Source organism: Rhamphochromis sp. 'chilingali' (assembly GCF_963969265.1).
Source record: "Rhamphochromis sp. 'chilingali' genome assembly, chromosome: 21".
NCBI lineage: Eukaryota > Metazoa > Chordata > Actinopteri > Cichliformes > Cichlidae > Rhamphochromis > Rhamphochromis sp. 'chilingali'.
Window position 1 is genome coordinate 6,059,356 of NC_137949.1, and position 24,882 is coordinate 6,084,237.

At 42.5% G+C, this 24,882-nt stretch overlaps 1 protein-coding gene across 1 annotated transcript in view; it reads left to right on the plus strand.

Annotated features, from left to right (window-relative positions):
- kcnh5b (potassium voltage-gated channel, subfamily H (eag-related), member 5b) overlaps window positions 1-24,882 on the plus strand; it is a gene marked incomplete at both ends in the record, with an annotated part of 195,333 nt that overhangs the window by 101,439 nt on the left and 69,012 nt on the right. The window contains 2 exons of the mRNA XM_080870988.1: window positions 9,307-9,366; window positions 12,845-13,037. Of these exons, the coding sequence (XP_080727114.1) occupies window positions 9,307-9,366; window positions 12,845-13,037 (253 nt within the window). The remainder of the gene's footprint in view (window positions 1-9,306; window positions 9,367-12,844; window positions 13,038-24,882) is intronic.

Consider the following 24,882-nt stretch of genomic DNA (forward strand, 5'->3'; position numbering starts at 1 on the left):
GGTTTTTGATCTTCTCTGACAGCATCTGCTTTCTGCTGAAGTGTTCTTGAGCAAGAAAGCCTCTGGTCTTTTTCTGCAACTGACTTACTGACCCAAGTCAATCACACTACAAATACACTGCCCAGGATGAAAATAAGATAGGTGTTTCTACTCTGGTCGAAAGAATCCACGCTTCGTACTGATGTCCACAATTCTTTTATTCCTCTCACAATCATGGAGCACCGTGAAAACTAGAAACAAGTAAAATAATATCGATAGCACATATGATATTCATCTCAGCCACTTATTTCCTTTCACAAGGTGCACAAGTGTTAAACAAATAACAGCATAATGATTTTTTACCGTGTACGCCTTGTAAAACCAGCAGTAGAAAAGTTGTATATTCCGAAAAGTCCGCCGTGTTACCGTTCTGTCTTGTCTCTCCCGCGCACAACTTCCGGTTCCCGCAACTCACAGGAAGTGACTACTTCACAATAATATTTTAACAGAAACATTTCTTATAAGCAGGATATATCACTGGATTCATAGATTACCTTTCCTACTGCAAATGTACACAAGCATGAGAAGCAAATAAAGAAAACAAATAGAAAACAATAACGATCTCAGATTCACTTTGGTGTTGTCATGGCAACCCACACAAACATTTCAGCGTCAGCTACACTCCCACCAATTACCTTTGATTATTACAATTGAGAACGTAAATACACTTGCATTTCTCATTATATCAATGGTAATTCCCAAGCACCATGTTGTTGTTTTAAACATTCTTGCATTGACATAAACAATATTCTTTTCTCAACAAATGAATTCAACAATATGAACAGTAGATTTTACATCTCCATAACATGTGCATGAAGTACAGCATAATGACAACTTCTATTTTAGAAGGGAAATCTAATCAATGAATGACATTTTTCCCATTTAGCTGTTTTTCACCAGGACCACTAATTTCTGAATGGGTCTCTGAATGATTGAGGGTTGGACGAGGCGTTCGCCTCCCTTTCCTGACTTCCGATCACCAGTCTGGATTGTCACCTTCCGTACAAGTCCATCATCATCCTCATGTGCTTCCACAACCCTAGCAAGTTTCCATTCATTGCGAGGAACATCTTCCTCTTTGAGAATCACAATGTCACCCACCTCCACATTACGTCTTGGTGTATGCCATCGCTGTCTCAGAGCAATATTGGCCAGGTATTCCTTTCTCCATCTGTGCCAAAATTGCTCAGTCAAATACTGTACCCTTCTCCACCGTTTCTTAGCATACAGGTCCTCCTTGACGAATTTACCTGGAGGTGGAAGTGGGACTGAGGATTTCATGGTGATCAAGTGGTTCGGTGTGAGTGGCTCCAAGCTTTTGGGGTCATTGATGTTATCAACAGTGAGTGGGCGGTTATTCACGATGCACATAGCTTCATAAAGGAATGTCCTCAATGAAGCATCATCCAACCTTCCCACACTGCAGGCAAGGACTGTGCTCAGTACGCTTCTCACTGTCCGGATTTGACGCTCCCATGCGCCTCCAGCATGACTAGAGTGGGGCGTATTCATCTGGAAGTCGCACTGATTTTCTGCTAGGTATGCAGTCACTCTTTCCTTATCAAGTTCTTTCAGAGCCTTTGCCATCTCGTTTCTTGCCCCCATAAAGTTAGTTCCCTGATCGGACCTAATGTGCCTAACAGCTCCACGAAGGGCAATGAAGCAGCGCAAGGCATTGATGAATGCGTCAGTCGTCAAATCCTCCAACATCTCTATATGCACTGCCCTTGAGCAAAAACATGTGAAGAGGAGGCCGTACCGTTTTTGATCTTTGCGACCTTGTTTGGTGTGAAAAGGACCAAAGCAGTCCATACCACAATAAGTGAATGGTGGTGTGGGATCAACACGGTCACTAGGTAGATCTGCCATCCGTTGCTCCTCTGGTGGCGCGCGGGCTCTCCTGCACTGTACGCACTGCCTGATGTATTGGGCTACAGCCTTACTTCCACCAGTGATCCAGTAACCATTGGCTCTCAGGGCATTGAGGGTTTGTCCTCTGCCTTGGTGTTGTATCTTGGTATGATGGTGTGCAATGATGAGGTTTGTAACAGCACCATCTTTAGGAAGGATCACTGGGTGTCTTAACTCAAGAGGCACAGATGCCTTCCTCAGTCTTCCTCCTACTCTCATTATGCCATCTTGGAGAAATGGGTCAAGCTGAAAGAGTTGGTGGTTGCAAGGCAGCCTTCCTAGTTTCTGGCTGAGTGTGTTTAACTCCTCTTGAAAGGCATCTTGTTGTGCAAGCTTGACGAGAGTCTGTGCAGCTTGCTTTCTCTCTTCCACGCTTAAAGGCTCAGCGGTCCTGATCCTCTTTGCCAGCCGCTGGATACGAGCAATGACGTTGACAGCTGTAGTCCATCTTGAGAACCGCAGCAGATGCTTCTGGATGTCAAACTGCCTTGCTACATCAACCTTCAACACCTGAGTAGTCCTCACCTCTGGGTCTCCCACCAGCAAATCTGAAGTAGCCTGTTTTGTGGCTATCTCTCTTTCCCATAGAAAGCTGGGACCAGAGAACCAATTTGACTTGATGAGGTCAGCTACTTTGAGGCCTCTCGAGGCATGATCAGCAGGGTTTTCTCCTGTGTCAACATAGTACCATTTCTGTGCATCGGTGGTTTCTCGAATTCTCTGCACGCGGTTTGCCACGAACACATGGAACCTTCTTGCTTCATTATTGATGTAACCAAGCACGACCTTTGAGTCTGTCCAAAAATATTCGTCATCAACCTTGAGTTCTAGCTCCTCTCTTAACATGCTGCTCACAGATGCCGAGGTTACTGCTGCAGTTAACTCAAGTCTCGGTATGGTAACTATTTTGGTTGGTGCAACCCTCACCTTGCCCATGACCAAGGAGCAGCATACCCTTTCTCTGCTTACCACTCTGATGTAAGAGCACTGGCCATACCCTTGACTGCTTGCATCAGAGAAATGATGAAGCTCGACTCTTTGAATCTCGCCAAGGCTGTCAGGTATGAAGCATCTTTGAATTTCAATTCTTTCCAGGTTCTCCAGATCCTCCATCCAAGTCTCCCACCTTAACTTCAAGCCTTTGGGTAGTGGCTCATCCCACCCTGTGCCTCTCTGACACATCTCCTGCAGCACTCTTTTCCCTTCAAGAATGACTGGGGCTAGAAACCCCAAAGGGTCATACAAGGAGGCCACAATTGAAAGAATCCCTCGGCGCGTTGCTGGTTTCTCCTCAAGTGACACCTTGAAGGAGAAGCTATCATTTTCAACATTCCACCTTATACCTAGCACTCTTTGAACTGGTAAATCCTCGTGATTAAGATCAACATTCTTTACCTCCGTAGCACGCTCTGCAACATCGACAGAGTCAAGGACCTCTCGGCTGTTGGAGAGAAATTTGTGAAGGTGCAGCTTTCCTTTGGCACACACGGCTTGGGCTTCTTTGACCAGTTCAATTGCCTTACCCACCGACTCTACACTTATGAGACCATCGTCGACATAGAAATGTTTCTGGATGAAGTTAGCTGCGGAGGGGTACTCTTTCTCACATTGGCTGGCAAGGTGCTTCATGCCATAATTGGCGCAGCCAGGGGATGATGATGCTCCAAACAGGTGAACCTTCATGCGGTACTCTCTGGGTTCAGAGTTTGTGTCTCCATTTTCCCACCAGAGAAACCGCAGGTAGTCTCTATCATCCTCGCTCACATGAAACCTGTGGAACATTTTCTCCACATCACACATGACTGCGATGGGATGTTTACGGAAGCGGCACAGCACGGCTGTTAGGCTATTTGTGAGGTCAGGTCCTGTTAGCAGATGGTCGTTTAAGGAGGTGCCTTCATACCTTGCAGAGCAGTCGAAAACCACTCTGATTTTTCCTGGTTTTCTGGGGTGGTAAACTCCTTGGTGTGGGATATACCAGACTTTCCCCAGCTCTGCTTGGTTTTCCACTTTCTCTGCATCTCCATCCTTGAAGACACCTTCCATAAATCTCACGTAGTCTATTTTGAATTTGGGATCTCTGTCCAGCTTCCTCTTTAGATGCTTCAGCCGTACTAACGCCAGCCCTTTGTTGTCTGGGAGATGCGGACGTGCTTTGAAAGGGAGAGGCATCTCCAGGTGACCATCCTTATTTTGTTGGATTCTGTCTTTCAAGATCTGCAGGAAGCAAATATCTTCTTGAGATATGCTTCTGTCACCAGGTTTTGTGTCTGCAAAATCAGACTCCAGGGCCTTGATGACAGCAAATGGTGTTATGGGTGGCACCTCTCTGACAGACACTTGATGACAAAAACCAGTCACATCTTTAGCCTGCACACGCTGTGGTGCGCTTCCCACAATGCTCCAACCAAGATCCGTCTCAATAGCATAAGGCTCATAGTCACCCCCAGTGACGACCCTTCTTGGAATTAACGCTCTGGAGCAGTCGTATCCAATCAACAATCCAACACCACAGTCCATCAACGGGGGTATCTCCTGGGCCATGCTTACAAGGTGTTTCCATTTGTTGGCTGTCTGGCAAGTGGGAATATGTGTGCGGTCAAGGGGAATGAAGTCCCTTGTGTAGGCTGGAGGCAAACTGATGGAAACATTAGAGGAAAATCCTCTAACTTTGAGCTTGCATACTCTTTGACTCTTCACGACTGAGTCTCTCCCCATCATGGTGGAAAGTTTAAGTTTCACTGGTTCCATTGTTGCTTGTAGCTTTTCGCACACCTCCTGATCAACAAATGTGTGACTGCTTTGAGTGTCCAATAGTGCATACACTAGGGTTTCAGTGTCCGGAGCACTAAGTGTTGAGATCCACACTGGGACTATCATTGATGTACTCCCACCTTCACCTCCACTCACACAACATGATAATGACAACGTACTTTCTTCAACTGCGCCTTGTGTTGATGCTGCTGTAGAACGATCTTCATGCAATGGCGTTGGGTGACTCTTTCTGCATATGCCACACATGGCCCTGTTCCTACAGTCTTTAGAATTGTGACCCTTTCTTAGACATGCAAAACACAACTTATTTTCAAGTATGCATTTTTTCTTATCCTCTACAGACATGTCCATAAGCCTCTTGCATTTATGTATGGAATGGTTCTCACTACAGCAAATACACTGGCCATTATTGGAATTTTGTGTTGGTGTGGTCCATTTCTTTGGTTTCCCTGCATCTCCCAACTTGATTTCACCAGGGTCAGATTTGGCGGTGGAGCTTGATGGAATCGGGGGTTTCACATTTGTGGCAAACGTGTTTGCTTTTGAACGCTTCATCTCTCTTGTTGGTGCCTCTGCAGAGTGCCTTAAGGCATGTAAGGATGACACTGGATTGCATGCGATGCGTGACTCCTTAGAGATAAAGGAAGCAAACTCATGAAAGCTTGGATAGTCGTTGCCCCGATCTAGCTGCTCTGTGACATAACGGTTCCATCTAGATGTCACCCAATCAGGAAGCTTGACTAGTATTTTCTGATTCTCCTCACAGTCGTTAAGAACCTGTAAGCCCTTTACGTGAGGCATGGCATTACTACATGTTTGGAGGAAATCACTGAAATCTCTTAACTTGAGATATTCCTTTCCACCAATCTTCGGCCACCCATTTAGCTTATCTCTGAAAGCCCGCTGCACTACAAAGGAATGGCCATATCTAGCATTTAACCTATCCCATGCTTGTTGATAGGCTTCTTCATCTTTTCTGTAGAAGCTGCCTTCAAGAGAGGATTTTGCCTCACCTGCTATGTACTTTTGCAGGTAGAATAGCCTGTCTGCAGGGTCAGAGCATCGTCTCTCTATGAGGGCTTTGAAGCTTATGCTCCATTCTGTAAACTTCAGAGGATCGCCCGAGAATACAGAAGGTTCTGGAGTTGGCAAGCGAGTAAGAGCTAATGACTCTTGTAGCGATTGGACCAATGATGTCTCGTTTTGCACAACCTGCCGTTCTTGATCTGGGATGTGGTGAGCGAAGGGGTGTGCATCACTCACTTTGCTGAATGGAGGACTGCGTGTCCCATCCCTTCCCTCTTCTTCAGTGTAGACATTTAGCTTTGCCTGAATTACATCAATGTCCCTCTGATTTTCAAGTTTTCTCAACTGCTGACGTTGAGCTTCGATGGCAGCTTCCATATCAATTTCGGCTTTCTTTGCAGCCAGCTGAGCAGCCACTTCCGCTCTCATAGCTGGAATGCTAGGTGACTCTGAGAGATGGTTAGAATTGTGACAGCTGGGTGCAGTAACTCTGGAGGCTGTGGATCCATATATGGACCTAGCATATTCATTATCAAGTAGCATGCGTAACCTTGATCTTTCCGCCACCGTGTCAAACTCACCTTCATCTTCAGTCAGACGTACTCTCATCAGCTGCAGCAAGTCGGCCGTCACGGCTGAGCATGCATCGATCTTTCTTCGAAATTCTTGACTTGGTGAGGTTTGGAGTCGAATTCTGTCATACTGTTCCTTTAATTCAGACTCAAGCTTCTCAGCCTCATCCATCATATCATACATGTCACTCTCAGAGCATACTTGCTTTAACTTTGTGCGAATGTCTCTTACGTTGCTTTTCCATTTCTCGTATGTTGCTTTGAACCTCTTCTCCTTTTGAGTTAACTCTTGATCTTTCAGTTCCTGCATTTTTGGCGTTAATCGCCTTTCACGAGAGGATTTTCTTGTTTTTGTCTCAGATTTCTCAGACACTACACTTTTTTCCTCTTCCAAATCCCCTGCATCTTGTACTTCTGACATAACATCAGGGTGACTATGACCATCTTTAGACATTTTCAGACTTTAAAGGGGGTATCTTATGAAGAGGACAAGATAACTAAGGTAATTACAAGAATGGATGTAATAGGCGGAGAATTATTAAAATTAACACAAAGGAACCTTAGCTTAGATTCTTACGTATGACAGCAAATCAATTTTCAGTTTCAGCCTTCATGAAGCTTGCAAGCAACAGGTAAGAAAACAACAATAATTTCCAGAACTTCAACAGATTGTCCTTTTTTTTTTTCTTTTTTCGTTTGTTTGTTTGCTTGTTTGTTTTTGTTTTTTTTTTTGTTTTTTTTACACAATCCGAAATTTGAACACTATTAATTCCTTGTCCATTACAGCAAATTTGTAGCTCATGTTCTATCCATCAACTCATGAGGCATAATAACTGCGCAATATAGCCTGAGGACTCACGCTTTAGCCTGAAACCGCTTCTTGGAGTGTCCGCTGAATCTGCAGCTCCCGATTGGTTGTCACAAAATGCAAAGCAACGTGTCCACTGAAGCCTGTAGCTCGCTGCAGGATGAGAAGCAACCGAGACCTGTAGCTTGCTGCAGGATGAGAAGAGCTTTGCACACCGAAGCCTGTAGCTTGCTGCAGGAGGGGAAGCGCGTTTGCAAACCGAGACCTGTAGCTTGCTGCAGGATGACAAGAGCTTTGCACACCGAAGCCTCCAGATGGATTGGGACACGTTTTCACTGTTTCTACTCTGGTCGAAAGAATCCACGCTTCGTACTGATGTCCACAATTCTTTTATTCCTCTCACAATCATGGAGCACCGTGAAAACTAGAAACAAGTAAAATAATATCGATAGCACATATGATATTCATCTCAGCCACTTATTTCCTTTCACAAGGTGCACAAGTGTTAAACAAATAACAGCATAATGATTTTTTACCGTGTACGCCTTGTAAAACCAGCAGTAGAAAAGTTGTATATTCCGAAAAGTCCGCCGTGTTACCGTTCTGTCTTGTCTCTCCCGCGCACAACTTCCGGTTCCCGCAACTCACAGGAAGTGACTACTTCACAATAATATTTTAACAGAAACATTTCTTATAAGCAGGATATATCACTGGATTCATAGATTACCTTTCCTACTGCAAATGTACACAAGCATGAGAAGCAAATAAAGAAAACAAATAGAAAACAATAACGATCTCAGATTCACTTTGGTGTTGTCATGGCAACCCACACAAACATTTCAGCGTCAGCTACAATAGGGCTGATGGAGCAGCTGTGTGTCAGGTGGTAGTCAGTGGGTGTCTGCCAACTGGAGTGTTGTTGGATTGATCCCTAGCACCAACAGCCCTGTGCTCAAGTATCCTTGGGCAATATACTGAACCAGGATGCATCTGTGTGAATGTCAGATAAAGCATTTTGTGTGTAATTGGGTGAATGAAACTTGTAGTAGAAAGTGCTTTGAGTGCTCAAACTGAGTAGAAAGGCTCTATATAAGAAAAAGCCCATTTACCATTTAGCTTCTGTTTGCAGCAACAATGTTCAATAAACTCAATGCACATATATTGTTCTTTCACCTTGCACAGACACCTCATGTTTGTCATAATCTAAAACACTGCATTGAGCGTTGAAATATTTATCTTCCAAATCCCTTCCTCAGCCACATGGCATCAATGAGAAGTTTTTTAAAAGGAACCTTGTTACGCTTCTCTCATATCCTCATATTGTTGAACAATCAGATAAAATGGGCTTTCTAATAATGAGGCCAACAAATGTAGTATTCTTCGTGAGCCAAAACCTCAGAGGGAATACTTCAGTGATACGGTCATCTGCTCCAGGCACAACACACCTATGACATCCAGGTGATGCCACTACTGCCCACAGCTCACAAGAACTGGCTGCTGCCCCTAGAAGGCATACAGAAGTCGGCCAAGCACAGAAATAGTAGGTTTTTGGGCAGAGTGGCCTTAAAAGACAGGAGCTATTACAGATTGCTTAAGACAGAACATGAACTGGGGTGGTTGAGTAAAGACACACACAACAGAAATAAAGATATGTGTTTTTAAATTGTGAATCATGCAGAGTTAGTTAGGTGGTCTGAGAATAAAAACAGGAATGCAACAGGTCTCACTGCAAAAACAATAAGAAGGCAGAAAGCAAACATCACGCAGCTTAAATGATTTCCTATTGTCTTTAGGTTTGAATTTCAAACGTTCTTTTCTTAACACTTTGAATTACTTGACAATCCGACAGATGTAGTATGACAGAGGAAGGTGACGGCTACAGTGTAGCTGTCCCTGACCGCTGACCTCTTTTTAAAAATGTCTGTTGCCTAGCCTAGATGAACCAAAGCAAAGTAGCCCTGAATCTATCTCCCCAACAACATTTTCAAGACTTGGGAAATCCAGAGAACCCAAGTCGAATGAGGTTCATATAATCTCAGGGTCTACTTGGGATTCTCCTACTAGCTGGATGCCTGGTATCCATCCAGAGAAGGTCACCAAGGAAGCCGTTGGACAACAGGAAGGTGCTGTTAGTCTAAACTACCACGTCACCCTCTCATGTTTCTTGTGTTACAGGTCTTATCCATCTGTCCCAAGGACATGCGGGCCGACATCTGTGTCCATCTCAACAGGAAGGTATGCAGTTATTTTCATATATCCATACATCAGTTCTGTTACAATGCTTAATTGAGTTATGAAAGATGCGATAATGTGTGTCTCAAGGTAGTGAAAAATAAGCTCCTGCTATGATATGTAACCGTATGTGTCTGAGTGAGTCTCTTTAATAGCTGCACTTTAGCAGACCTTTCAATATGGTTGGCAACAAAGTTGAGATTAGAGAGGCGTGTGCACACTGCTGAGAGAGGACAGTCTTTTTCTTGCTGGGGCTTAGCATAAACTTGGAGTCAAGGCTTTGGCACAGCTTTAAGTCAAACACCTGCAGCAATTACACACTTGTTCTTATAATGTTTTCCCTCATTCCAGAAAAATCAGCTGCTAGTGACAACTATCATGTCTTATGTCAGATGGGAAGTAAGACATGATGTTTCTGTGGCATAGCATGGCATACCTTTCAGTTCTTTAGTTCAATTTTGATTCAGTTTTATTTATACAGCACCAAATCAGTACAACATTTGCCTCAAAGTGCCTTGTACCATAAAGTAAAGACTCTATGGTACTAAAAGAGAAATCCCTACAATCAGATGATTGTAGGGATTGATGACTGGCTGCCTTGACCGGTTGGGGGTAAAGGAAAGAGAGAAAGGCATAGGGAATAGAAATAAAATTTCTGTTTTGTTTTTGTTCCGATAAAGAAAGTTTGTCTCCACTTATCATTGTATATCTCCAGGATAGTTCACTAGTGCCTGAATAGAAGCATGGCTGCTGGTTTGTATATTCAAATATATCTGTGGGTCATATACAAAGCAGCGAAAGATGTTATGCTTTTTTGACTATACAGCATCAGCATCGGGAGCTTTTGTTCTATAACTGAGTGAAGGTTAATTGTGCTCAGAGTCTTTTAGATATCACTTAACATGCAATGATATTGTTCTCAAAACTCTAGGAGATGTCAAATGCTAAAGTGGCGTGATCAGAGGACACCTTCAGTTGGGTAATTGTGCTGTGTGACAACCGTCTCCAATGACAGTTAGTCAGAAGTTACTAAAATTAGTCTTGTCATGCAGTGCGGCTGATTTTCAGTGTCTCTTCTGAAATAAAGCTCACGCACTACATTCGTTTCAAATACATCTAATTTTTCAGGGATGTTTGACTATGATAAAAGATTGTGAAACAGGACAAGAAGACATTCTGTTTAATTGTAAGAGGAAATTAAAGCTGGATGTCATTTAGGAGTTTCAAAGGAAGAAGATATTGTGCTTTGGTTTTATTTCACAAAAGAAGTGGAATTAGTTGTTTTTTTTTTAAAAAAACAAGATTTTTGTTTACTTTTACCAGTATTTCATGTCCTGTCCTGTCCATTAAGTTGCTTTTCCCCCCACAAAGATTGGGTTAAGATGCAAATACATTTTTAATTAAGCCCCACATTTTTTTCAAAGTGATTAACAAAATAGGATACTTGAGGGTGCATGGGAGTTTGCCCAACCAGTCTACATGTGTTTTGTGGACTTGGAGAAGGCATTCGACCGTGTCCCTCGGGGTGTCCTGTGGGAGGTGTTGCGGGAATATGGGGTGTCTGGCCCATTGCTACGGGCCATTCGATCCCTATACAACCGTTGCAAGAGCTTGGTTCGCATTGCCGGCAATAAGTCGGACTCGTTCCCAGTGGGTGATGGGCTTCGCCAGGGCTGCCCTTTGTCTCCGGTTCTGTTCATAATTTTTATGGACAGGATTTCTAGGCGCAGCCAAGTGGCGGAGGGCTTTCGCTTTGGTGGCCTCAGAATCTCATCTCTGATTTTTGCAGATGATGTGGTTCTGTTGGCTTCATCGGGTGAGGGCCTCCAGCTCGCACTGGAACGGTTCGCAGCCGAGTGTGAAGCACCGGGAATGAGGATCAGCACCTCCAAATCTGAGGCCATGGTTCTCAGCCGGAAAAGGGTGGAGTGCCCACTCCGGGTCGGGGATGAGTTCCTGCCACAAGTGGAGGAGTTCAAGTATCTCGGGGTCTTGTTCGCGAGTGATGGGAGAAGGGAGCTGGAGATCGACAGACGGATTGGGGCTGCAGCTGCAGTAATGCGGACGCTGCACCGGTCCGTCGTGGTGAAGAGGGAGCTGAGTGTAAAAGCGAAGCTCTCAATTTACCGGTCGATCTACGTCCCTACCCTCACCTATGGCCACGAGCTGTGGGTAGTGACCGAAAGAACGAGATCGCGGATACAAGCGGCAGAAATGAGCTTCCTCCGAAGGGTGGCTGGCCTCTCCCTTAGAGATAGGGTGAGAAGTTCGGCCATCCGGGAGGGGCTCAGAGTAGAGCAGCTGCTGCTCCACATCAAAGGAGCCAGCTGAGGTGGTTCGGGCATCTGACAAGGATGCCCCCTGGGCGCCTCCTGGGTGAGGTGTTCCAGGCATGTCCCACCGGGAGGAGGCCCCGGGGCAGACCCAGGACACGCTGGAGAGATTATATCTCTCGGCTGGCCTGGGAACGCCTTGGTATTCCCCCGGATAAGCTGGAGGAGGTGGCTGGGGAGAGGAAGGTCTGGGCCTCTTTGCTTAGGCTGCTGCCCCCGCGACCCGGCCCCGGACAAAGCGGATGAAGATGGATGGATGGATGGATGGATTAACAAAAAGAAAACAGGAAAAATCTGAACCTCTCCTTTTTTCTTCCCTTTCAGTTTTAATATGAAGCAGCTGATGTGAACACTTTAACGGTGCCACACTAGATACATTTCAGGTGTTGTATCCCTTAAACCCCAACCACTTCATGCACTCACATTGTGCTGCAATTTGCTGACGGTGTGCTGCCTGCTGTCCTGGCAAAACAAGACTCCAAGAGCGAAACCACAAAGACGCGACACTGAAGTTTGAGAGATGTGCTTCTGAGTGATTATTTCAGATGGAGGCTTACATTTCTGCTTGAGGGCTTCAGGTGATTGACAAGGAGCACTGATATAAAAACACTCTTGCACAAACCAAATAAAATCTTCCCCTGGTGCTCTGATGGATTATCTCACCGGGTGGAAGCGGTTTCATTTTCTCAAGGATATCAGAAAATGTGTACTTCTGCAGATAGTAAAACGAGGAAGCAACGAAATCTAAAGTGTTCTTGTCCACTTATGAGATGAGAACTTTTTTTTTTGCAAAGAAAGCCCTCCAAGCCTGCTGTAGTGTGTCTGTGTTCCTCGAGCGTCAGCAATCCAAAGGCGTTGAAAGAAAAACTTGCTTTAAAATTTGGTCTAAAAACTGTCATCAGTGCTGAAAAGAAACAGGAAAGCCGGCAGTAGTAGTGTGATGCTTTGGGCAGTGTTCCGCTGGGAAACCTTGGGTCCTGCCATCCATGTGGATGTCACATTGACACGTACCACCTACCTAAGCGTTGTTGCAGACCATGTACACCCTATTCCCTGATGGCTGTGGCCTCTTTCAGCAGTATAATGCACCACATCCTGTCTGGTCATTTTTTCCCAGTCTAACTCTTCAATCTGATTCTCTTATTCAGGTGTTCAACGAACATCCAGCATTCAGGTTAGCTAGTGATGGCTGCCTGCGCTCACTGGCAGTCGAGTTTCAGACCACCCACTGCGCTCCAGGAGACCTGATCTTTCACGCCGGGGAGAGCGTTGACACCCTCTGTTTCGTGGTGTCGGGGTCACTGGAGGTCATCCAGGACGACGAAGTCATTGCCATCTTAGGTACGTGATCACTGAATTAGTTTGATTCTGACAGGTTTGAAAATTGAACTTAACTCTAGTATTTGGACTGCTGGTCAAAACAATTGCAAAGCATCACCTTTTCTTTTCTGACCTTTAAGCAACAAACATATTCACGTAGTCATCATTTGGATGTAATGCCATGTTTGGAAAGTAGAAATTCTTAAATTAGATATCATTGTGCAACAACAACAAAAAAGTCTTTCTCAAAATGTCGACTGAGGTAAGGAGATTGGCATGTTCAAAGATTGCTGCACATGCACAATAAATATTGAATTTGTCAGTTATCCATAAAGCAATTATTAAAATGAAAACAAACATGAAATATGTGCCTTGGGAAAAGGGACACATTCATGAGAAGAGTTCATGAGAAGCCAGCAGGTGAAGTCAGGAAGAAAATTTAATAAAACACTTAAACTACTTTAACATCTGAAAATACAAAAACATCATTTTGTGTATTTCTTTTTTTTTTTTTTTTTTTTTTTTTTCCGCCTGTCCCATTTGGTTCTTTAGCCATCAGAATTGTTGTCTGAAGACCAACAAGGATACCCAATGGATTTACTTTGCCAAATGGATCATCGTGGCATTGCCGTATTGGTCCATTTGGTCGATCTTTGTTTTTATTATTTATTATATTTTATTTTCAGATGTTACAGACGGGACAGACATGAGTGAGAGATAGGAAAGGGAGAAAGAAAGAGGAAGGAAAGGAAAAACAGAAGGGGAGAGGGACAGTGAGAAAGGGGGGGAGAAAAAAAATAAAAAATCTCCTGGATCACCTGTTGAGAGAAAAATAGAAAACAAGCAAAAAAAGACAAAAAAAAAAAGAAACAAAGCAACATACTAAACACAACACCATCGCATTAATCTAGCTAAGTGTAAAAGTTTGTGTATTTCAGGCAGCCAGTGAGAAGGTCAGCCAGGTGACAGGTGGATTTGTTAAATAGTTTGATCTCAAGATTCTTTCTTCTTTTTGACCCTTGAGATCTGAGCAGATTTCACAACACAACAGGTTATGCAAACCTTTCCAAGTACACAAGATAAACAATTGGACCTGCTGTTTTTATATTTGACTTTTAAACTTGCAAACAAGAGAAAGTGAATGTGTGGGCACACTTCAGAGAGGAGCCACTTTAATAGATATGTTCAGTCACATCAGCAAGTTGACGTCAGTTTGGACTTTCAAGTGTTAAACCCAAACAGTGCGTCTCTTATCTGCTGCTGTACATATCGCTCTCTGCTGCCTTGTACTGTATAATATTTATGAGGTGGGGAAGAAAGAGAGAAGAAAGGGAAAATGCTTTTTATTGAGGTGTGCACAGATAGCACTGATGCTCAAGGCATCCAGTGAAAGGCGCTTTCTCATAATCATCAGCGGGCCCCAAATGAGCGTTTACCAACAGCGAATAACAAGAACAAATGATTATTAGTATGAAGAATGAGTGCAAAGCTGCACAGCAAAAGATCATCTGGTGCGTGTGCAGAGGCTTAGATGAAGTAGCACGTGCACAAACATGCACATCCACAAAAATCGCTGTTATGATCTCAGTGATGGAGACGCTAGTATGTAAAGGGCGAGAGTGTGACATTGGTGTGATGGTTATTTTCCTATTATTAGGATAATGTTTTCTGTGCTTCCTGTTTTGAGACAGACTTGTTTAGATGAACGCGAGTCCTAAAACTCAGATCTGTGTGCAAAGTACAGAAAGTTCTGAACATGAGCAGAAATAAGCTGAAACACTTCTGAGCTGTTAAATTACATTTGGGGAAAAAGTTCACCAGAATGCAGGAAATAATGTGCCGATTGCTTGAACTTTCCTGAGGTGGACCCAGCTTCTCTGTTTAAAGAAAATTTAATGGCTGATGTTAATTCCTGCAGTGACTGTCCGGCATTATTTTACTTTTCCATCTCAGCCTGGGATACTTGGACATGTCTTCTTTCATAAACATTGAAACAACCTAAAAAAGTAAAACTTTTCACAGCATCCATTGGTTAACAGCTGCTTTTGCTAGGCAACAGGAGAGGTTTTTATGTTTTTGGTGTACTGTTCAGTGTAGGCAGAGCATGTTTCAAACTTTAGAACAAATAGACTGTTCAGCAGAACTCTGAGCCCTGTGGTATGAATCAGGTTCAACACACCCAGGGTATCGTTCTACCAGCTGAACTGACACACCCTGACTCAGGAGATCAGGAGAAGTGGGCACAAGCAACTAATTATCAACTTGCTAAGTTAACCCAGCTGTTTTACAAAGGAAGAGTAAACTATAAGATTAGAATGCAAGTAACTGGGCTTCTGCTGATAAATTAGAGGTGCAAGAGCGCTGTACAGTATCTTTGTGTTTACAGTGATGTAAATGTTTTGGTCAGTAAGAATGGAAAAGAGCTGATATATTAATAAAGTGTGGCCTGTTTGAAGGCAGGAAGAAAACTGTGTGAATTAAAAAATAAAAGCTTTATTGTTAAGACATGGGAGACATTTAAATTCATCTTCAAATTTCCATAAGATAGTTTTCGTTTTTACGTGTTGCTCTCACCATACAAGGACGCCCAACTTTGTTAACGCAACAACATGAATGAGGCAACACTTTTATTTTCAGCCACAAGGTTTTAAAAATCAAGCAATAAAGTTGCATTTAGGACTCTGTATTTATTACTGATTTTCATTCAGGAAAACAAAGACTTGAGACACTATTTAAAAATTTTAGCTCCTCCTAACTGTCTGATTTGTCAGTAAGCGGACACATTACCACTTCTACAACTGCTAGAGAAGTGTCTCTACATAAGTAGCTGTGCAACAAGATAGAAACTACAGTCCGCAACGGGCAACGTGAGAAGAAGAAAACATCAACTCCTCTGAACTTCTCTAATGTAGCTGCATTTCCAGGTGAACAACAGGATTGGTGAGCGCTGCTCCACGAACTATCATCTGTGAATTGATTGAGAAGCAACCCAGGCTGAGAACTTCCAGTTAAAAGAGGATTCACAAAGACTTATGCAGGCCATTGAAAATCTGCTAGCTGAAAGAGCAACTACGTGAAGCAGCCTGAAGGAGAAGAAGGTGACAATAGACAAACTCAGTAAACAAACTCACAACATTCTACAAAGACAAACTCTTTACACTGTGTGCAAAGAAGAAAGCTGAAAATGGAAAGAAGGAATTGTTGGAAGTCCAGACAACACTGGTAGAGGAGAAGATGGAAGTAATGGGAATTAAGACAGAAATAGCAGACACTGAACTTACAGAGAGAGTGTAAAAAAGCCCTCAAATGGCTGAAAAGACAGGAAAAAGAAGCAAAGGAAACATTACAAAGGAAAGTAAAAGAGTTGAAGAAGGTGAAAGAGCAGGAGAAGAAAGCCTCAAACTAGAGCTGCATCTGGAGCTGCTTCCAAAGGCAAAAAAATCTCCCAGCAACACAAAGGTGGAGGAGATGAAGGTTCAGCTCAGGCTGAGCCATAATTTTCTATTCTTTCCTCCTCTCTCCACTTCTCTCTCCTTTAAACAAGTAGTTCTCTTAACCTTTCCTCCATCACCCCACCACTTTCATCTTTCAACTTCACCTCCTTCTCTCTACACTACTTCTAGTCTTCTGTTCTCGTCTTCACCTTCCTTTTCTCACCTTTGAAATGAAGATCATAATCTTCATCACCCTCCAGCCATTAAGTATTTCTGCATGTGCCTGCCTCTATGACACTACACATTGTGGTTATAGAGGCAGGCGCATGCAGAAATAGTTGTTATGATTTCACTTATGGGTGTTTTTAGATAGATAGATAGATAGATAGATAGATAGATAGATAGATAGATAGTTCTATCTATCTATCTGTCTGTCTGTCTGTCTGTCTGTCTGTCTGTCAGTCAGTCAGTCAAAGCTACACACCATTCCCAAAATTCAGACTGCAGTGATCTTTTTTAAATCTAAAAATTTTCTGTCTCCAAATCAGTGACCTCTTTTTTTATGTCTACTGATGCTCTAATGTTGACATCCACCCTTTATCACTTCCTTTATCGCCATCTTGATGGCGCCAAAGCTCATGCTCGGCTCTTATTTATTGATTTTTCTTCAGCTTTTAATACTATCCAGCCACATCTTTTAGTTGATAACCTTCTTAACCAGTTTAAACTTGATTTTAGTCTCGTTGGTTGGATTTTAGACTTTTTAACTGACAGATCTCAGTGTGTGAGAGTAAACGGTTGTTTTTCCAAACAGCTGAACTCTTCTACTGGCTCACCACAAGGTTGTTGTCTCTCTCCTCTACTGTATATTTTGTACACTAATGACTGTCGCAGTACACAGGCCAACAGGCATTTCATTAAATACGCAGATGACACAGTCATTGTAAGCCTCCTTCATGGTGAAGAGGATTCCCATGGGCCTGTTGTGGATGAGTTTGTTTCATGGTGTGATCAGTCCTTCTTAATGATTAACACCTTGAAAACCAAGGACATGGTTATTGACTTCAGGAAGTCATCCCCTCATCCTGCGTTTACAGTGGTAAATGGTGCAGCCATTGAACTGGTGGACAGTTATAAGTATTTGGGGGTTGTTCTTGATAAGACTCTGTCCTTTGAGTCACATCTTGCTGCTACAGTGAAAAAGGTTCAACAAAGACTGTACTTTTTAAGGAGGTTGAGAGGTTTTAATGTTTCATCTGAAATGATGACTCTTTTTTATAAAAGTTTGATTGAATCTGTTTTAACTTTCTGTATCATTGCTTGGTACGGTAATATGTCCCTGAATAATAAGACCAGACTTAACAACCTGGTTAAAGTGGCGGGCAAGATTTCAGGGAGGTCTCAGGTCCAGCTTGTGGACTTTTATAACAGGCAGGTGCTGAGGAAGGCAACCTCTGTCCTGTTGTGTTCAGATCAGCCTCTCTTTAATGATTTTCAACTGCTTCCATCAGGTCGTCATTATAAAGTGCCTGCAGTGAAGACAAAGAGACATAGATTGTCTTTTGTACCTAGTGCTATTATCATAGTTAATAACACTAAACCATAAGTGTTGTTGCCATTGCACATTGCACTTTTTTGATGAAAAATCTAGGTTGTTTTATCAGGCTTATATTATTTTGGTGATTGTATGTGATGTGTTGGTTATCTGTTTGTTTGTTTGTTTGTTTGTTTGTTTGTACGGACATACTGCAAATCAATTTCCCGTTAGGGACAATAAAGTTACCATTGACCACCATTGACCATTGACCCCCGTGTACGAGTTATTTATAGTCCTGATGTGGTCGCTGTGGACAGAGCTGGACTGGCCATCGGGCATACCGGGCCCGGTATGCCCGTTTTTATGGGCTCATGGGGTTTTATTTCTTTTCTTTTTTAACGGTATAAATGAATGGTGGTGGATTGGCCAGTTGGTCATGATCGACTCTGGGCTGGACCAATTACAGCCGAGGAGGTCGAACTTTAAAGTTGAGGTGAAAAGGAACGCGATTTGTCCTATATGTCTGTGAAGGTTCTCAGTCATCCAGGTCATCGTAGTCTAAGGAGCTTGGAAAGAAAAGCGTCTGGACTTGTTTAAGTTGCTTGAAGATGTTTCACCTCTCATCCGAGAAGCTTCTTCAGTTCTAAGGGTCAAATGGTGGCCCACATCCTGGGTCATCTGACCTCAGGAAATCACATGATAGGGTGGGGCCAGGTTTCACAATGAGCTCACCCGAAACCCTGGCTGATTGTGACCTACACCCATTTTCACACCTCGGCTGGATCATCAGGGGGTCCTTTGTCCCTCTTTGGGGGATACTCCCACTAGGTTTAAATCTGGGACTCTCCACCATTTGACCTTAGAACTGAAGAAGCTTCTCGGATGAGAAGTGAAACGTCTTCAAGCAACTTAAACAAGTCCAGACACTTTTCTTTGCAAGCTCCTTAGACAATTTGTCCTATACTACTTCAGATAGAAAGTTGCTAATTCAATCATGAAACTGATCCATGATCAGCTGATTGGCTTTTCTCTCTGTGGCAGAAAGAGGAAACCACCGGAGGTCACTCTAAACAACAGCAGCACGTTTAAGTTTGATCAGATGTTGTTAGAATTTATTTAATATTACTTTCTAGTAACAGCTGATGTTTGCTGGAGCCACAGCTGTAAAAGCTGCTGGTCATGATATCGGTTTGTACATGTGGTGAGAGGGAAACATGAAGATGAAACCAGGAGACGTCCTTACTGAATCATCAGAGCTGAACAGGTGATGGAGAAACAGGTTTACCTTTTAGGTGACATGAATGAGTTGAAGGGAAGTTATGAACTGTTTCTGAGAGACAAATAACACCAGGAATCCTTTTCTAAGTAGCTGACAGCTACGTGTGCAGGGGCGGATCTAGCAAAGTTTTACCAGGGGGGCCAGGTAGGGCATTAACAGGGAAAGGGGGCACAAAGAAATACTTTTCTTTCTTATTCTTATTTAAAATGTCTAGCTTTTACTAAATAATTATCTGAATTTTACAACCAAAGTTTTCATCTGATGTAAAATGTATAGAAATCCATTATTGTATTCAGTAAATATTAAGTCTAGTATATACCCTATAAGTTATAGTATTCTTTCCTTTGGGAAGGTACCATCTGTGCAGTCTGCAATTCTGTTGAAGAAAGATGTTGAATCTATTTAATTACTGGAGAAAAATAATAGATTTCTGTGCATTTGTTTTATACGTGCATTAAAGTAAAATCAATTTAGCCAATTAAGCATCTTGAGGTAGAGGGTGGGGGAGTGGTTCCCTATTTTTTTTTCTTTTTTTGCTGGGAGTTGGCAACCTTATTAGTTAGCTATATGTAATTATAAATTAGGTTGTTTTATATTTTTGCTAAGTACTGTTTAGAATACCAGAATAGGGAGGATGGTGTAGGTTTAAGTTTATTAAGGCTTTATGGCTTTTCCTATAATACCATGGTGGGCCGGTCACTAGTCAAAATGCCCGGGCTGATTTTTTGTCCCAGTCCAGCCCTGGCTGTGGACGTCTTTTCAATGTCCAACTTAGACTCATTTTTGATGCCGTTTTGTTACTGCTTCTATGGGCTCTGCAGTCTCATGTTTCCAGAAGCTGGAGGACACGTTTTCTATAGGTGACCAGTGAATTTTTCTGTAGCTTTGTGAGCTGAGACAATCAAATTACATTATTGGAAAATGATCTCGAACAGGATGCCACCTTCTGAAATGGGACTAGATCACAACAGTTATGTGTGAAGGAATGCAGTGTGATCAGCGGACATCTCCAAGATGGCGTGTGCTCTTGACGCTTGACGTTCAAATGTTAGGGAATACCGTAATCCCTTGTTTCTGGCATCTAATATTGTTAACTGCTATTATGCAGCTATGGGTCTCACGTAGATCACCAAATCAGTTGCAGATGACTGTTATGGGCAAGAATACGTCAGAGTGGGCCTTGTTGTCTTATCTGGTCTCTGCAGAGTCTCCGTTTGTGTTGCCTCTTTGCTTCCTTGACATCATTAGGAGACTGCAGCAGGCGAGGAAGCAGCCTGAGGTTCATAAAGAGCATATTAAATGTTTGATAAATTGCTTCATCTAACTGGGGTCATTAATCAGTAAATTGTCAGCTAGTCGTCTGCTGCTGCTGATACTGTGGAGACAGACAGGATCAAGATTGCACTGAAATATATTTTTAACATGGTTGTGTTTGTTTTACACTTATCATTATATCTTTAAACTGTGGCGCTGACATTTTGAAAGCACTTTGTAACAGCTCACACTGCTCAACCAATTATTATAATAGCCTTTATAATCATTAAAACAGTTTCATTACTGTTGTGATCATAACTATAGACTCGTTATAGACTCTTGCAATCAGAAAAACCACACAAATACACATATTTTCATTTATGTAATATGTGTATGTATGATAGCACAAAACATAGTTTTTTAAATGTATTTATGTGTTTTATAAAACTAGATAAACAGACTGCATGTATAAAGTAACATAGTGTATAGCACACCTTGAAACTCAATGATCTTTGAATATCCTTTCCACATGTGCTGAAAGAAATAATTAAGTACTGTTTATTGAATTTGAAAATCTCTCCACAGAATTCACTGTGGGTAGCAACAAGCCCATCTGATCCTAACTGGATTGCCTGCAAGTTGTTGTTAAAGTTTGTGTTGCATAGCAACCAAGTAAACGTCTCCTCAGTAGCGGTGCTTAGGGCTGCAACACGTCTTTTGTGCTGGAGAACAAGGTAGCTGTCTGATCATAGCCTGCGCACTGAGAGGAGGATGGAGTGAGGCCAGTGTAGGTGTAAGGGGAACGGCAAGATCTTGGAAAGGTTGAGAAGAATTGCAATAAATAGTAGAGGTTAAAGGAAGCAAGATAAGAGTATTTTCTGTATGTTCCTGGCATGAAAAGAAGGCTTCACTTTAATAATTGCCTTCTTCTGCAAAGTTTTCCTCTTCATACTTCTGTCCCATTCTTTGTCTTTTTTTCTTTTAGTGAAAAAGAAACAAAAACAAGGGGAGGAAAGAGCAATGATTGGATATAATAACATAAGCAGAATGCACTGCAGGATGTAAAGGGACAGCAGCAGAATTGAAGAAAGGAGTGGTGGAAGGGAAAAGAAGAGGTAGCTGTCTGATCATAGCCTACTAAAGAAGTGAAGCCTTCTAAAGAAAGTGATTTCAAAATAGAGGAATAAAAAAAAGCAGAATGCAATGATCCTTGGTGGTGAGAGGAAGAGAGGGTAGACTGCAGGATAGAAAGAAGATGAGGAAAGGATGAAGGAACAAAGGAACGGGGAGAAAAACACAGTCGACTCATACAAATAAAATAATAAAAAGGAGACGGAAGGATTGATGGTAAAACGAGGGAAGGAGAAAATAAGTATGATCATACAACTTAAAGACAGAAGTGAAATAAATGGAAATTAAGGTGAAGCAGAAAGAGGGAGGAACAAGAAAAGGAGGATGAAGCTGCTCTGTGCTGGATGTGGTTTCAGAAGCAGTGATTTTCCCCCAGGCTGAGTGGTGAGGATGCTCCTTGAGCATGTAACACACTTTGCTCTCATTAGTGTACAGTGGCATCAGGTGACACACAAGTATGCGCACACATATTCTGGAACAACAAAGATACTTGTGGTAATGCCAGTGTGTGTTTTTAAAATGGCTCTTTAATGTCTCCATACACAGGCTGTGGAAACAGATTTTCTCTTGAGGGACAATAAAGTATCTGTGTGGAAATGTGGAAGTGTGGAGAACAGAGACATACAAATTAACACACCTAAAGTCAACACACTACATGTAGTGTTAACTCCATTATTAAATATGTTAGGAAAACAATTACCAGCCTTTTATGGAGCCCCGCAAGGCACCTTGGAGAAAAAAAACAGAAGTGCTTTTGCGTGATGCTGAGAAAGAGTTTTTCCACTGCATTTATCTTTGCTTGGTTGTCAATGAATTCAACCAAAACCAACATATGTCTGGTGATGAGTGTGTCCCCTTACACCAAGAACTCTCTACAGATCCATTCTATTCATTCTATTCATATAGCAATATGTTCTGGCCCAGTGAGAAACAGTGAGCAGCAGGAGATGAGCCTCTAATCACATACAAGTGTGCACTGGCTGCATTACAAAATATGGTACTAAGAATGATCATGTAGCTTTTTTGATGTGTAATACATTAAAAGAGGAATATATTAGAAGCAGAGGTTAAAGAGACAATGATAAAAGGGAACCTTCCACAGAGAGGGTAATATCTTTTTTAAGGCAGAGCTGCTTTGAATGACTATCTCAAGAGTGCAGTGAGATAACATCTGAGTCAGAGTAGTGATGCTTAACAATTCACCCACAGTGCCAGTATTTTTTTTTCTTATTATCAGTATTAATATTAGTATATTCATCTACATCTAAGTGACTGTTGTTATGAGTTCTTCTGTATGCAGACTGCTACCAGCTACAGCTGAATCTGTCAAAGTGGCCACACACTTAATAATAATTAATATAGTTTTACTGAAATGGAAATCTGCTTTAGACACCAGACTTTTAACATGCTTATATAACCCGATATCATGGCATGTCTAAGTGTGTATAAGTGTGTATTAGAATTCACTCAACCTTGCTCTGATCACTACAATAGCTAAGACTGGATCTTATGCAAAATGTAGCTTCAACACTAAGGTTTACCAGAAACTCAAATACAAAGACCAGTTATGGCTGAACTGTCCCAGGCATCTTCTGTTGCCCAACTACTACAAATGGGCAGACCTCCAGGGCAACGGAAAGCTACGTGACCATGACAGCTCATTATAGGGAGTGCAGAATTATTAGGCAAGTTGTATTTTTGAGGAATAATTTTATTATTGAACAACAACCATGTTCTCAATGAACCCAAAAAACTCATTAATATCAAAGCTGAATGTTTTTGGAAGTAGTTTTTAGTTTGTTTTTAGTTTTAGCTATTTTAGGGGGATATCTGTGTGTGCAGGTGACTATTACTGTGCATAATTATTAGGCAACTTAACAAAAAACAAATATATACCCATTTCAATTATTTATTTTTACCAGTGAAACCAATATAACATCTCCACATTCACAAATATACATTTCTGACATTCAAAAACAAAACAAAAACAAATCAGCGACCAATATAGCCACCTTTCTTTGCAAGGACACTCAAAAGCCTGCCATCCATGGCTTCTGTCAGTGTTTTGATCTGTTCACCATCAACATTGCGTGCAGCAGCAACCACAGCCTCCCAGACACTGTTCAGAGAGGTGTACTGTTTTCCCTCCTTGTAAATCTCACATTTGATGATGGACCACAGGTTCTCAATGGGGTCCAGATCAGGTGAACAAGGTGGCCATGTCATTAGTTTTTCTTCTTTTATACCCTTTCTTGCCAGCCACGCTGTGGAGTACTTGGACGCGTGTGATGGAGCATTGTCCTGCATGAAAATCATGTTTTTCTTGAAGGATGCAGACTTCTTCCTGTACCACTGCTTGAAGAAGGTGTCTTCCAGAAACTGGCAGTAGGACTGGGAGTTGAGCTTGACTCCATCCTCAACCCGAAAAGGCCCCACAAGCTCATCTTTGATGATACCAGCCCAAACCAGTACTCCACCTCCACCTTGCTGGTGTCTGAGTCGGACTGGAGCTCTCTGCCCTTTACCAATCCAGCCACGGGCCCATCCATCTGGCCCATCAAGACTCGCTCTCATTTCATCAGTCCATAAAACCTTAGAAAAATCAGTCTTGAGATATTTCTTGGCCCAGTCTTGACGTTTCAGCTTGTGTGTCTTGTTCAGTGGTGGTCGTCTTTTAGCCTTTCTTACCTTGGCCATGTCTCTGAGTATTGCACACCTTGTGCGTTTGGGCACTCCAGTGATGTTGCAGCTCTGAAATATGGCCAAACTGGTGGCAAGTGGCATGTTGGCAGCTGCACACTTGACTTTTCTCAGTTCATGGGCAGTTATTTTGCGCCTTGGTTTTTCCACACGCTTCTTGCGACCCTGTTGACTATTTTGAATGAAACGCTTGATTGTTCGATGATCACGCTTCAGAAGCTTTGCAATTTTGAGACTGCTGCATCCCTCTGCAAGATATCTCACTATTTTTGACTTTTCTGAGCCTGTCAAGTCCTTCTTTTGACCCATTTTGCCAAAGGAAAGGACGTTGCCTAATAATTATGCACACCTGATATAGGGTGTTGATGTCATTAGACCACACCCCTTCCATTGCAGAGATGCACATCACTGGGCCCCGGTCTGGATGGGCCTAGGCCCCCTTTCCCTGGCGGGTCGCGGAGTATGGGGGTGCCTACTGGGGTCAGCGGGGGAGCTGGCCCCAGGGAGTGGTCACTTGCCCCTCCCTTCCTT